The sequence below is a fragment of the Narcine bancroftii genome, chromosome 2 (genome assembly GCF_036971445.1).
Source record: "Narcine bancroftii isolate sNarBan1 chromosome 2, sNarBan1.hap1, whole genome shotgun sequence".
Taxonomy (NCBI): Eukaryota; Metazoa; Chordata; class Chondrichthyes; order Torpediniformes; family Narcinidae; genus Narcine; species Narcine bancroftii.
Window position 1 is genome coordinate 10,015,586 of NC_091470.1, and position 13,654 is coordinate 10,029,239.

A 13,654-nucleotide genomic window follows, 5' to 3' on the forward strand; every position below is an offset into this window, starting at 1 on the left:
CCTGCCCTCTGTGTCCCACTGTAAGCCCCCACCCTGCACTCTTTGACCCACTGTAACCCCCCACCCTGCACTCTGTGACTCACTGTAACCCCCCACCCTGCACTCTGTGACCCACTGTAACCCCCACGGTGCGCTCTGTGTCCCACTGTAACCCCCACCCTGCACTCTGTGACACACTGTAACCCCCCACCCTGCACTCTGTGACTCACTGTAACCTCCGCCCTGCGCTCTGTGACTCACTGTAACCCCCCACCCTGCACTCAGTGTCTCACTATAACCCCCCACCCTGCGCTCTGCGACCCACTGTAACCCCCCACCCTGCACTCCGTGTCTCACTGTAACCCCCCACCCTACACTCTGTGACCCACTGTAACCCCCACCCTGCTCTCTGAGTCGCACTGTAACACCCCACCCTGCACTCTGTGTCTCACTGTAACCCCCACTCTTCACTCTGTGTCCCACTGTAACAACCCACCCTGCACTCTGTGTCTCACTATAACCCCCACCCCGCGCTCTGTGACCCACTGTAACACCCCACCCTGCACTCTGTGTCTCACTGTATTCCCCACCCTTCACTCTGTGACTCACTGTAACCCCCCACCCCGCACTCTGTGACTCACTGTATCCCCCCACCCTGCATTCTGTGTCTCACTGTAACCCCCAACCCTGCACTCTGTGACCCACTGTAACCCCCCACCCTGCACTCTGTGACCCACTGTAACCCCCCACCCTGCACTCTGTGACCCACTGTAACCCCCCACCCTGCACTCTGTGACCCACTGTAACCCCCCACCCTGCACTCTGTGGCCCACTGTAACCCCCCACCCTGCACTCTGTGGCCCACTGTAACCCCCACCCTGCACTCTGTGACTCACTGTAACCCCCACCCTGCACTCTGTGTCCAACTGTAACCCCCCACCCTGCACTCTGTGGCCCACTGTAACCCCCACCCTGCACTCTGTGACCCACTCTAACCCCCACACTGCACTCTGTGACTCACTGTAACCCCCCACCCTGCACTCTGTGTCCCACTGTAACCCCCACCCTGCACTCTGTGTCTCACTGTAACCCCCCACCCTGCACTCTGTGTCCCACTGTAACCCCCCACCCTGCACTCTGTGTCTCACTGTAACCCCCCCACCTTGCACTCTGTGACTCACTGTAACCCCCACCCTGCACTCTGTGTCCCACTGTAACCCCCCACCCTGCACTCTGTGACTCACTGTAACCCCCCACCCTGCACTCTGTGTCTCACTGTAACCCCCCACCCTGCACTCTGTGTCCCACTGTAACCCTCCACCCTGCACTCTGTGTCTCACTGTAACCCCCCACCCTACACTCTGTGTCTCACTGTAACACCCCACCCTGCACTCTGTGTCCCACTGTAACCCCCCACCCTGCACTCTGTGTCTCACTGTAACCCCGGCCTGCACTCTGTGACTCACTGTAACCCCCCACCCTACACTCTGTGTCTCACTGTAACACCCCACCCTGCACTCTGTGTCCCACTGTAACCCCCCACCCTACACTCTGTGACCCACTGTAACCCCCCACCCTGCACTCTGTGACTCACTGTAACCCCCACCCTGCTCTCTGAGTCCCACTGTAACACCCCACCCTGCACTCTGTGTCTCACTGTAACCCCCACCCCGCGCTCTGTGACCCACTGTAACACCCCACCCTGCACTCTGTGTCTCACTGTAATCCCCACCCTTCACTCTGTGACTCACTGTAACCCCCACCCCGCACTCTGTGACTCACTGTATCCCCCCACCCTGCATTCTGTGTCTCACTGTAACCCCCGACCCTGCACTCTGTGACCCACTGTAACCCCCCACCCTGCACTCTGTGACCCACTGTAACCCCCCACCCTGCACTCTGTGACCCACTGTAACCCCCCACCCTGCACTCTGTGACCCACTGTAACCCCCCACCCTGCACTCTGTGGCCCACTGTAACCCCCCACCCTGCACTCTGTGGCCCACTGTAACCCCCACCCTGCACTCTGTGACTCACTGTAACCCCCACCCTGCACTCTGTGTCTCACTGTAACCCCCCACCCTGCACTCTGTGACCCACTGTAACCCCCCACCCTGCACTCTGTGTCTCACTGTAACACCCCACCCTGCACTCTGTGTCCCACTGTAACCCCCCACCCTGCACTCTGTGTCTCACTGTAACCCCCCACCCTACACTCTGTGTCTCACTGTAACACCCCACCCTGCACTCTGTGTCCAACTGTAACCCCCCACCCTGCACTCTGTGGCCCACTGTAACCCCCCACCCTGCACTCTGTGTCTCACTGTAATCCCCACCCTTCACTCTGTGACTCACTGTAACCCCCCACCCCGCACTCTGTGACTCACTGTATCCCCCCACCCTGCATTCTGTGTCTCACTGTAACCCCCGACCCTGCACTCTGTGACCCACTGTAACCCCCCACCCTGCACTCTGTGACCCACTGTAACCCCCCACCCTGCACTCTGTGACCCACTGTAACCCCCCACCCTGCACTCTGTGACCCACTGTAACCCCCCACCCTGCACTCTGTGGCCCACTGTAACCCCCCACCCTGCACTCTGTGGCCCACTGTAACCCCCACCCTGCACTCTGTGACTCACTGTAACCCCCACCCTGCACTCTGTGTCTCACTGTAACCCCCCACCCTGCACTCTGTGACCCACTGTAACCCCCCACCCTGCACTCTGTGTCTCACTGTAACACCCCACCCTGCACTCTGTGTCCCACTGTAACCCCCCACCCTGCACTCTGTGTCTCACTGTAACCCCCCACCCTACACTCTGTGTCTCACTGTAACACCCCACCCTGCACTCTGTGTCCAACTGTAACCCCCCACCCTGCACTCTGTGGCCCACTGTAACCCCCACCCTGCACTCTGTGACCCACTCTAACCCCCACACTGCACTCTGTGACTCACTGTAACCCCCCACCCTGCACTCTGTGTCCCACTGTAACCCCCCACCCTGCACTCTGTGTCTCACTGTAACCCCCCACCCTGCACTCTGTGTCCCACTGTAACCCCCCACCCTGCACTCTGTGTCTCACTGTAACCCCCCCACCCTGCACTCTGTGACTCACTGTAACCCCCACCCTGCACTCTGTGTCCCACTGTAACCCCCCACCCTGCACTCTGTGACTCACTGTAACCCCCCACCCTGCACTCTGTGTCTCACTGTAACCCCCCACCCTGCACTCTGTGTCCCACTGTAACCCCCCCACACTTCACTCTGTGACTCACTGTAACCCCCCACCCTGCACTCTGTGTCTCACTGTAACACCCCACTCTGCACTCTGTGTCCCACTGTAACCCCCACCCTGCACTCTGTGTCTCACTGTAACCCCCCACCCTACACTCTGTGTCTCACTGTAACACCCCACCCTGCACTCTGTGTCCCACTGTAACCCCCCACCCTGCACTCTGTGACCCACTGTAACCCCCCACCCTGCACTCTGTGTCTCACTGTAACCCCCCCACCCTGCACTCTGTGTCCCACTGTAACCCCCCACCCTGCACTCTGTGACCCACTGTAACCCCCCCACCCGGCACTCTGTGTCCCACTGTAACCCCCCCCACCCTGCACTCTGTGTCTCACTGTAACCCCCCACCCTGCACTCTGTGACCCACTGTAACCCCCCACCCTGCACTGTGTCCCACTGTAACCCCCCACCCTGCACTCTGTGACTCACTGTAACCCCCCACCCTGCACTCTGTGTCCCACTGTAACCCCCCACCCTGCACTCTGTGTCTCACTGTAACCCCCCACCCTGCACTCTGCGTCCCACTGTAACCCCCACCCTGCACTCTGTGACCCACTGTAACCCCCCCACCCTGCACTCTGTGTCCCACTGTAACCCCCCCCACCCTGCACTCTGTGTCTCACTGTAACCCCCCACCCTGCACTCTGTGACCCACTGTAACCCCCCACCCTGCACTGTGTCCCACTGTAACCCCCCACCCTGCACTCTGTGACTCACTGTAACCCCCCACCCTGCACTCTGTGACTCACTGTAACCCCCCACCCTGCACTCTGTGTCTCACTGTAACCCCCACCCTTCACTCTGTGACTCACTGTAACCCCCCCACCCTGCACTCTGTGTCTCACTGTAACCCCCCCACCCTGTGCTCTGTGACCCACTGTAACAGACTGGGGATGGTGGGGGGGGGGCGATTGCTGGGAGGCTGGCGAATGAGGCCATTGGTTCAGTACAGAGGAAGGAAAAATATTTCAGGGATGTCAAACACGTTTTTCAGGGGGAGAATTGGGGGGATGGGGCATTAAACCCTGGGAAAGATCAGAGGACAGTTTACAACGTGTTTTTCACCCTGACATTCATAAACTGAGGCAGGGGATGGTCAGACCTCAATTTGGGGAACTGTGGCACACATTGTCGGACTCTATGGTGGAGGGAGTGAATAGCACCAAGTTCCTTGGAGTTCACTTAACTAGTGACCCATCGCGGACATTCAACATCTCTTCACTTGTTAGGAAGGTGCAACAGCGACTGCACTTCCTGAGAAGACTGAAGCGGGCAAAGCGTCCGGACACCATTATGTCAACCTTCTTCTGGAGCTCTATTGAACATGTCCTGGCCGGCTACATCACAGTGTAGGTATGGTTTCTGCAGAGAAATGAATCGGCGGTCAATACACAGGATCAGAAGAGTAGCAGAGAGGAAAACTGGAGTCTCCCTCCCCCCATCGACGTGATCTACAGGGATCGTTGTCTGAAGAAGGTGCACAAAAATCATTGAGGACCCCTTCCATCCTGCAAACAGCTGCTCCCATCAGGGGAAGAGATCCAGGAGGATCAGAGCCAGCACCACCTGGCTGAGGATCAGCTTCTTCCCACGGGCAGTGAGAATGGTGAACGACTGATGAACTGCTCACATTAACCCTCCAACTCATTTGTACAAAACAATATTTATGTTTTTATTTGTCTAGATGAAATACTTGTCCTGTGTATATACTGTTTGTGTGTTATGTCTGGTTGTGTGTCTGCGTGTTTACACCGAGGACCGGAGAACAATGTTTTGTCAGGTTGTACAATCAGATGGCAATAAACTTGACAACTGTGAAAGTGAGGAGGAGATGGGCTGGAACATTCTAGCACCTCGGGCTTTGGCTCCAGGGCCTGGAAGGAAGGGGGGGGTGGTCTTGTGGGGGTGAGGCCTGGGTGTGAGGAGGAACGTGGGACGCGCAGGCAGGCCGTGTCCACAGTGCAGGCTGGTTCTGTCCACACGGACCTGACGGGCATGGTCTCTCTCCGCAGGCATGTTTCCGCATTCCGACGTAGTGGAGGAGCAGGAGAACAGGGAGAAGCTGCACAAGATTCTGGACACCATCACAGATACACTGATCTGGTGCATGGTCCGCAGCGGGATTCCTCCCCAGCAGCAGGCCACACGCCTCGCCCACCTCCTCATGCTGCTCTCCCACATCCGGCACGCAAGGTAGGGCTGGCCCCTCCCTCCCGCCCTGCACCTCTCTCCTCCCTCCATTCAGCCCTTCCCTCTCTTTTCTCCTTCCATCTGCTCCCTCTCTCCACTCCCCTTCCCCTCTCTCTCCACCCCCTCCCTCCCAAGCTCACTGGTCCATCCCTCCATCTTGTCCCCACCCATCCTCCTCCCACCTGCTTGCACTGAACCCCTCCCAACCCCCCACCTCGATATCGGACTAACACTGTTGCCTTGAATCCAGCTGTCCGGCGACACCATGTGATCCGTGCCTCTAACCACATGACGTGTCTGTGACCACACCGTGAACCGTGTCTGTGACCACACCGTGACCCGTGTCTGTAACCGCACATGACCTGTCTGCGACCACATCTTGTCCCATGTCTGTAAACACATCATGACCTATGTCCGTATCCCATATCTGTAACCACACCGTGACCCATGTCTGTGACCACGATGTGACCTGTTTCTGTAACCATGTCATGACCCATGTCCATGACCACACCATGACCCATGTCTGTGACCCATGTCTGTACTACACCATGGTCCATATCTGTAAACCATGCCATGACCCATGTCTATAACCATGCTGTGACCCATGTCTGTGACTAGACTGGTTCCCGTGTCTGTAACCATGCCTTGAATCGTGTGTGTCCCATGTCTGTAACCACGCTGTGACCCATGTCCATGTTCTGTGTTCGTAACCACGTCATGACCTGTGTCCGTATCCCATGTCTGTAACCACACCGTGACCCATGTCTGTGACCACGATGTGACCTGTGTCTGTAACCACGTCATGACCCATGTCTTTAACGACACCATGGCCCGTATCTGTAACCATGCCATGACCCATGTCTATAACCATGACCCATGTCCGTGACTAAACTGGGTCCCGTGTCTGTAACCATGCCTTGACCTGTGTCTGTGTCCCATGTCTGTAACCACACCGTGACCTGTGTCCATGACCCATGGCTACACTGTGCTGTGTACCTGTAGTTTGAAGGTTTCCCATGCCTGTTGTGTGTCCACAGTAACAAGGGCATGGAGCACCTGTACAGCATGAAGTGTAAGAAGGTGGTCCCATTCTACGACCTGCTGTTGGAGATGTTGGATGCTCACGTCACCTACAGCTACCGGAGACCCCCCGACAAGCACGAATGTGGACAATCGAAGGCGGACAACCTCTGAACTCAACCCCTACCTCCCTTCCCCACTGAGAAACCCTCCCTCCTGAGCCTCTGCTGTCACCTTGGCCGGGAAACAGTGAACCGCAGGGTTAACCCAGCCTGTAGAATGTCCCCACCTCAGTCCCGCTGCAACCTCCTCCCACCTCCCCCCTGCTGCCCCACAACCCCAGATTCCTCCAGCCCCAGCAGACAGGATTGGGAGAAATTTCGGAAATGGTCCGATCTCCGTTAACTGGCAGCCAGGAGGACAACATCAAGAGAGGGGACAAGGAGGGATACCTGATTCGGGGCAGATAGTGATGAGGGGAGAGGGAGACAGTGTGGAGGGGGGGGGGAGAGAGAAAGACGGTGTGGAGGGGGAGAGAGAGACGATGTGGAGGGGGGAGAGAGGGACGGGGTGGAGGGGGAGAGAGAGAGACGGTGTGGAGGAGGGGAGAGAGATGGGGTGGAGGGGGAGAGGGAGAGAGAGAGACGGTGTGGAGGGAGAGAGAGAGATGGGGGTGGTGGGGGAGAGAGAGAGAGAGAGAGAGACAGTGTGGAGGGGTGAGGAGAGAGACAGAGGAGGGGAGAGAGAGAGAGACGGAGTGGAGGGGGGAGAGAGAGGGTGGAGGGGGAGAGAGAGAATGGCTGGAGGGGGGAGAGAGATGGAGTGGAGGGGGAGAGAGACGGTGTGGAGGGGGGAGAGAGAGAGAGAGAGAGAGACGGTGTGGAGTGGGAGAGAGAGAGACGGTGTGGAGGGGGAGAGTGACGGTGTGGAGGTGGAGAGAGAGATGGTATGGAGGGGAGAGAGAGAGACGGAGTGGAGGGGGAAAGACATGGTGTGGAGGGGGAGAGAGAGATGGAGTGGAGGGGGGGGAGAGAGAGAGACGGAGTGGAGGGGGGAGAGAGAGACGGTGTGGAGGGGGAGAGAGACGGAGTGGAGGGGGGGAGAGAGACAGGGTAGAGGGGGAGAGAGAGAATGGGTGGAGGGGGAGAGAGATGGAGTGGAGTGGGAGAGAGAGACGGTGTGGAGGGGGGAGAGAGACGGAGTGGAGGGGGGGGAGAGAGACAGGGTAGAGGGGGAGAGAGAGAATGGGTGGAGGGGGGGAGAGAGATGGAGTGGAGTGGGAGAGAGAGACGGTGTGGAGGGGAGAGAGAGAGAGAGAGAGAGAGAGAGAGAGAGAGAGACGGTGTGGAGGGGGAGAGAGAGACGGAGTGAAGGGGGATAGAGAGACGGTGTGGAGGGGGAGAGAGAGAGATGGTGTGGAGTGGTGGAGAAATGTTATGGAGGCAGGTGGTGGTGGTAAAAAACAAGTGTCAGATGGACTCAGCTGGCAAAAATATATCACAGGACTAAAGATATTTCACTGACGTCTTGGTCCTGAGCACTTCTTCAAGGTGTGAGTAAAAATCAGGCAGGGAGAGAAGGCCAGAGGGAAATTTGCAAGGGGAGACGGGATCATCTGGGGGAGGGGAGAGAGGGAGAAAGATGGTCTGGGTATTGGACAGAAGGGAGGAGTGTGAGGAGAGCTGGGTGGATGGAGGAGAAAAAAGGGCAGCAGGGGACGAGGTTGGAGACCTGCTCATATTCACATACAATATTTCTTGAAACAGAGGAGGCCCATTGAGTCTATGCCAGCTCAGAGAATTCCTCTCAGTCCCACTCTCCCACATTTCTCCAGAAATCCCATCAATTCTACCCCACCCTCACTCACACTCTGGGGGCAATTTATGCACCCCCCTGACCCAACTATCATTAGTCCATTGGGGGAAAACCTTCCTGGTCTCAGAGAGTATGTGTGAACTCCACAAGGGCAGCGTCGAAGCTCAAGGTCCCCGAGAGAGTAATGTAGTGGCACTACCTGCTTTGTGGCCCAAGTCGAGGCAGGTAGTGTTGCAGGGTTTGGTCAGGGAGCTGGGTGACAAGAGACCTGTCAGGGAGAAATGGAGGCAGGTCTTGCACAGGGCTAGACAGGATACAGAGGGCTGAGTGGCCACCTTCCTTGCTGGAATAATTCTGGGACTCGATGAGGAGCAAATAGAAACCTTGTGTTTCCACACAGCTGTTGAATGGGGCAGGGATGGGGCCCTCCCATTTGGACCCGCACATGTCAGGAGGGGGCAGAGAAAGAGCAAATTAGACCCCGTCTGATCCTGACCCTAACCCATGACCCCTGACCTGTCCAGACTCTGGCCTATCCCCTGATGCTGGTCCTCATCTATACCCTCAGCTGACCCCAAGCCTGACCCAAATCTGCCCTTTATCTTGACCCACTGCCTGCCCCTAGCTTTTCCCTTGACCTGCACTTTTGACCCTGTGGCCTGTTCTTTGCAATCAAATAGGAACCTTGTGTTTCCTCTCTTCAAGAGGAATGGAGTAGATGAGCAGGGATGCCTTCATAAATCAAAGTATTGGGTACAGGAGTTGGGATGTTATGGTAAAGTTGTATCAGACATTGGTGAGGCCAAATTTGGAGAATTGTGTACAGTTTTGGTCACCAAACTACAGGAAATATCAATAGGATAGAAAGAGGGCAGAGAAGATTTACTAGGATGTTGCCCAGACTTAAGGAACTGAGTTACAGGGAAAGGTTAAAAAGGTTAGGACTTTATTCCCTGGAGTGTAGAAGAATGAGGGGAGATTTGATCGAGGTATTTAAAATTATGAGGGGGATAGACAGAGTAAATGTAGATGGGCTTTTTCCACTGAGGGTAAGTGAGATACAAACCAGAGGACATGGGTTAAGGGTGAAAGGGGAAAAGTTTAGTGGGAACATGAGGGGGAACTTCTTCACACAGAGAGTGGTGGGAGTGTGGAACGAGCTGCCAGCTGAAGTGGTGAATGTGGACTCAATTTTAACATTGAAGAAGAATTTTGACAGGTACATGTATAGGATGGGTATTGTGGGCTATAGACTGGGTGCAGGTCATTTGTAAAAAAAAATCGTTCAGCTCAGACTCAAGGGCTAAAGGGTCCTGTTTCTGTGCTGTAGTGTTCTATGGTTCTTCAGTTTTATGTGACGATGAGGCATTTTCAGTCATCAGTGGGACCTCACAGGGAGGATTGTGGGCAGTTTTGGGCTCCTCATTTAAGAAAGGATGTGTTGACGTTGGAGAGGGTTCCGAGGAGGTTCACGAGGACGATTCTGGGAATGAAAGGGTTATCATGTGAGGAGTGGTTAACAGCTCTTGGCCTGGACTCGTTGGAATTTAGGAGAATGAGGGGGGATCTCACTCAAACATTTCAAATGTCAAAAGGTGTGGACAGAGTCAATGTAGAAAGGTTGTTTCCCCTAGTGGGAGCATCCAGGACAAGAGGGCACAACAGGACAAGAGGATTGAAGGGCATCTGCTCAGAACAGAGATGCGGAGGAATTTCTTCAGCCAGAGGGTGGTGAATCTATGGGATTTGTTGCCACAGGTGGTTGTGGAGGCCAGGTCATTGGGCGTATTTAAGGCAGAGATTGATAGGTTCTTGATTAACTAGGGCGTCAAAGGTTATGCGGAGACGGCCGGACAGTGGAGCTGAGTGGGGAAAATGGATCTGCTCTTGATTGAGTGATGGGGAAGACTTGATGGGCTGAATGGCCAATTTCTGCCCCTATGTCTTTTGATCTTATCTTCAGCTGGAACCTCCCACACCTTAACCTCACCCCAGGATCCGTGTCCACCTTGAGGAATTCTTCACTTACCGGGAGACTGGGTGCATCACAGTCGCCTCGGACATTGCTGGCTGGTCGGTGGAGAGATTCTGTTGGAAACGGATCAAATCCCCAGGTGCTGCCCACTGAACACCAAGCAGACCCTGGGTCATCCTGTCACAAGAGCCCGACACGTTGGGGGTCAGGAGAATGAGGGGATGAAGTAAAAAAGGCAGAAGGAGCTTGGTGAGGTAGATCCCGAGGTGTCTCCAACAAGGGGAGATTATTACAAGGAAAGGGGTTGGTCATGGACTGTTGTTTCAGAGTGAGGAGGATCTGGGTGGAATTCTCTGTCCACAGGGTTGGAGATGCGGAGGGAAGGGAAGATTGGGGACCAGTGTGCAGGGAAAGAGAGGGGTGTTGGGGGAGACAGTGGGGTGCAGATTGATCAGCTATGCTCTGACTGAATGGAGCAGATTAAGGGGACTCCCCGTGTTCTTCCTGCAGAGAACAGGCCACAGGGTCAGGTCAGTGACAGGATCAAAAGTGCAGGTCAAGGGAAAAGCTAGGGGCAGGCAAGTGGGTCAAGATAAAGGGCAGATTAGGGTCAGGCTTGGGGTCAGCTGAGGGTATAGATGAGGACCAGCATCAGGGGATAGGCCAGAGTCTGGACAGGTCAGGGGTCATGGGTCAGGGTCGGAGGTCACAGGATAGGGTCAGGGGTCAGGATCAGATGGGGGTCTGTTGCTCTTTCTCTGCCCCCTCCTGATGTGCGCTGGCCCAAATGGGAGGGCCCCATCCTTGCCCCATTCAACAGCTGTGTGTGAATTAGGGTCAGAGGGTGTGGACTGAGGGGGGGGGTGAGGATGAGGAGGCGGGTATGAGAGGGGTGAGGGTGAGAGGGGTGGGGGTGAGAGGGGGTGGGGATTCTGAGTGGGATGGGGTCTGTGTTCATGAGACCATTCGAGGAGATCAGCACCCTACCATCCCCGCCTGATGAGCCCATTCTAGAGGCTGTCTGTTACAGAGTTTTCTGCTCAAACACAGTCCCCACCCAGGCTTACGTTCACACTGCACCAAGCACGTTGCTGTACACGGACCAACCATGGGACACACCTTCCCACTGCCTGCCCCTCCACATCCAATTGAGCCCTTCCAGCATCCACCTGGTGGGGAGGGTCCAAGAAGTGACTGCTCTCTCCTCATACTGACCGCTGGCCGAAATGACCACCCTTTCCCCAGGGGGGCCGATATGCCCCACAGCCCCCTCCTCTACCCTGTGAGCCCCCTCCCCTTGGTGCTCCCCCTCCCCCGTCGGCCCATCTGTTCCCATCCCCCACATCTGCAGTGCCGCTGACCCACCATGGATCCTTGATTCTCCAGTGGTGATGTACGACTGCTGAGGGTGTTGATGGGAGCCGTCCCCTCCTCAACCCCCCCCCCCACCGCTTGTCCCCTCAATCAGATTGCAGTCCTGATAAATGTACATTTTTACTGCTGTAGTTTACAAACCTGTGCCAACCAATGTCCAAGATCAAATAGTTACGAGAAATGTCTATTGTTTAATTGCATAAAATTATTTAACTCCACGACCAATTGTCCTTTTGCTGTGGAGCACGGCCTTGATCTTTCTCAAGCTGTAGATGGGCCTCCAGTAAAGGGCTTTGCTCCCTCCTCACTGCCAGGGAACGACAAGGCTTGGTTAGCACGTCCCTGTGTATAGTGTGGGGGCTGATTACTTGGGGCTCGAGAGTAAAACCACCCACCCCCCCCCCCCCCCATTATGACCACCAATAACAACCATGGAGGTCACCAACTTAAATTCACATCAAGATACATGAGGAGATGTCTGTAATTAGGGGGAAGGGCAACAGGAGTCATGGGGAAAGATTGGGAGAGGGGTTTAAGGGAAACAGTGAAGTGGATGTGAATGCTGCCCAGATAGAAGATGAGGTGGTTGCCCCTCCAGTTTGCGGGTGGTGTCAGTCTGGCCAGGCACCAACAATCAGTGTCTACAGACTCATACGCTTCACCCCACGAATTCTAGACACCTCAATTACATCTCCCTACAGTCCCCCCTCTCTCCAAAGCAGAATTATGGCACATCATCATGTCTAACATGCTGCAGCCAAGCAGGTCCTTGTAAAGAAAAACTAGCCTGGACAGACGGTAAATATATGGGTGGTTGGAAACTGTTCCTGAACCTGGAGGTGCTGGTCTAGCTTCTGTACCTGCTGCCCGATGTGATCAGTGAGGAGAGGTTGTGACCGGGCTGATGCGGGTCCTTCCCTTCTTGAGGCCATCAATGTCTGCAGTGGTTGGAGCCTACGATGGATCTGGCTGAGTTTGCCACCTTCTGTGATCCTGGGCATTCGAATTCCCCAAACAGGCAATACAACCGGAGAGTATACTTCCCACAGTGCACCTGTACGTGTGTGATGGAGTATCCTACCACCTCAAGAGGGGTTGGTGTGCCTTCTGCCTCGATGTGCTGTCTCCTGAGAGCTCGTCTAAACTCTCCACCTCCAACCCATCAATGTGGGCAGGTGTGCGACAGTTTGATTTCTTCCCAAAATCAGCAATGCCCGACCCCAGTCTCTCCTCTCAGCTATATTTTTTCCAGTCCCAGTAACAATCCCCCTCCTCTGCTCCCTCTCCAGTGGGATCACACCACCCCCGTCACGCGGTCTCTCTGCTGTTCGACAGAGCTCCGCCAGAACTTTGCACATCCCCCACTAGGCTGGATGGGGTGAAAAGAGATTCAGAGAACCACAGAACCCAACAGCTCAGGATCAGGCCCTTCAGCCCTTCTAGTTTCTGGGTGACCTGCACCCAGATCAAACCCCTCCCATCTATGGACCAGTCCACAATTTTCAAAATGTTAAAATTGAGCCTGCATTCACCACTTCAGCTGGCAGCTCAATCCACACTCCCACCGCTAAGTGTGTTTTGGTACCTCTTAACCAGTTAGTTTTAAGTTTAGACATACTGCATGATAACAGGCCATTTCTGCCCACAAGCCCATGCCGCCCAAATGACCCACAATCCCCCGCTACGTTCTGAAGGGTGGGAGGAAACCGGAGCCCCCGGAGAAACCCAGGCAGACACGGGGAGAATGTACATACAGTCAGCGCAGGGTTCAAACCCCAGTCCCTGGCGCTGTAACAGCGTTGGGCTAACCTCTACACTAACTGTGCTGCTCATCTTAATCTGCTCTGATAGAAGGATCTGTGGATGAACACTCCAAATCCCCTGCTCCCCACCTTCCCATTTATTGGACATCCCCTGCTCCCAACCTGGCATCACCCCCGACTTCAACCCATTCCTCCTGACCGGATCGTTGAGGTCTTCCTGCATCAGAGCCTCTCCCTC

General features: G+C 55.5%; 1 protein-coding gene across 3 annotated transcripts in view; it reads left to right on the forward strand.

The window, feature by feature from the left end:
- LOC138753172 (estrogen receptor beta-like) overlaps positions 1 to 6,971 on the forward strand; it is a 113,786-nt gene extending 106,815 nt beyond the window's left edge. For all 3 annotated transcript variants that reach the window (XM_069915792.1, XM_069915791.1, XM_069915793.1), the window contains 2 exons: positions 5,292 to 5,472; positions 6,507 to 6,971. In XM_069915792.1, the coding sequence (XP_069771893.1) occupies positions 5,292 to 5,472; positions 6,507 to 6,663 (338 nt within the window). In that variant the 3' untranslated portion in view covers positions 6,664 to 6,971. The remainder of the gene's footprint in view (positions 1 to 5,291; positions 5,473 to 6,506) is intronic.
- Positions 6,972 to 13,654: the final 6,683 nt, after the last annotated feature.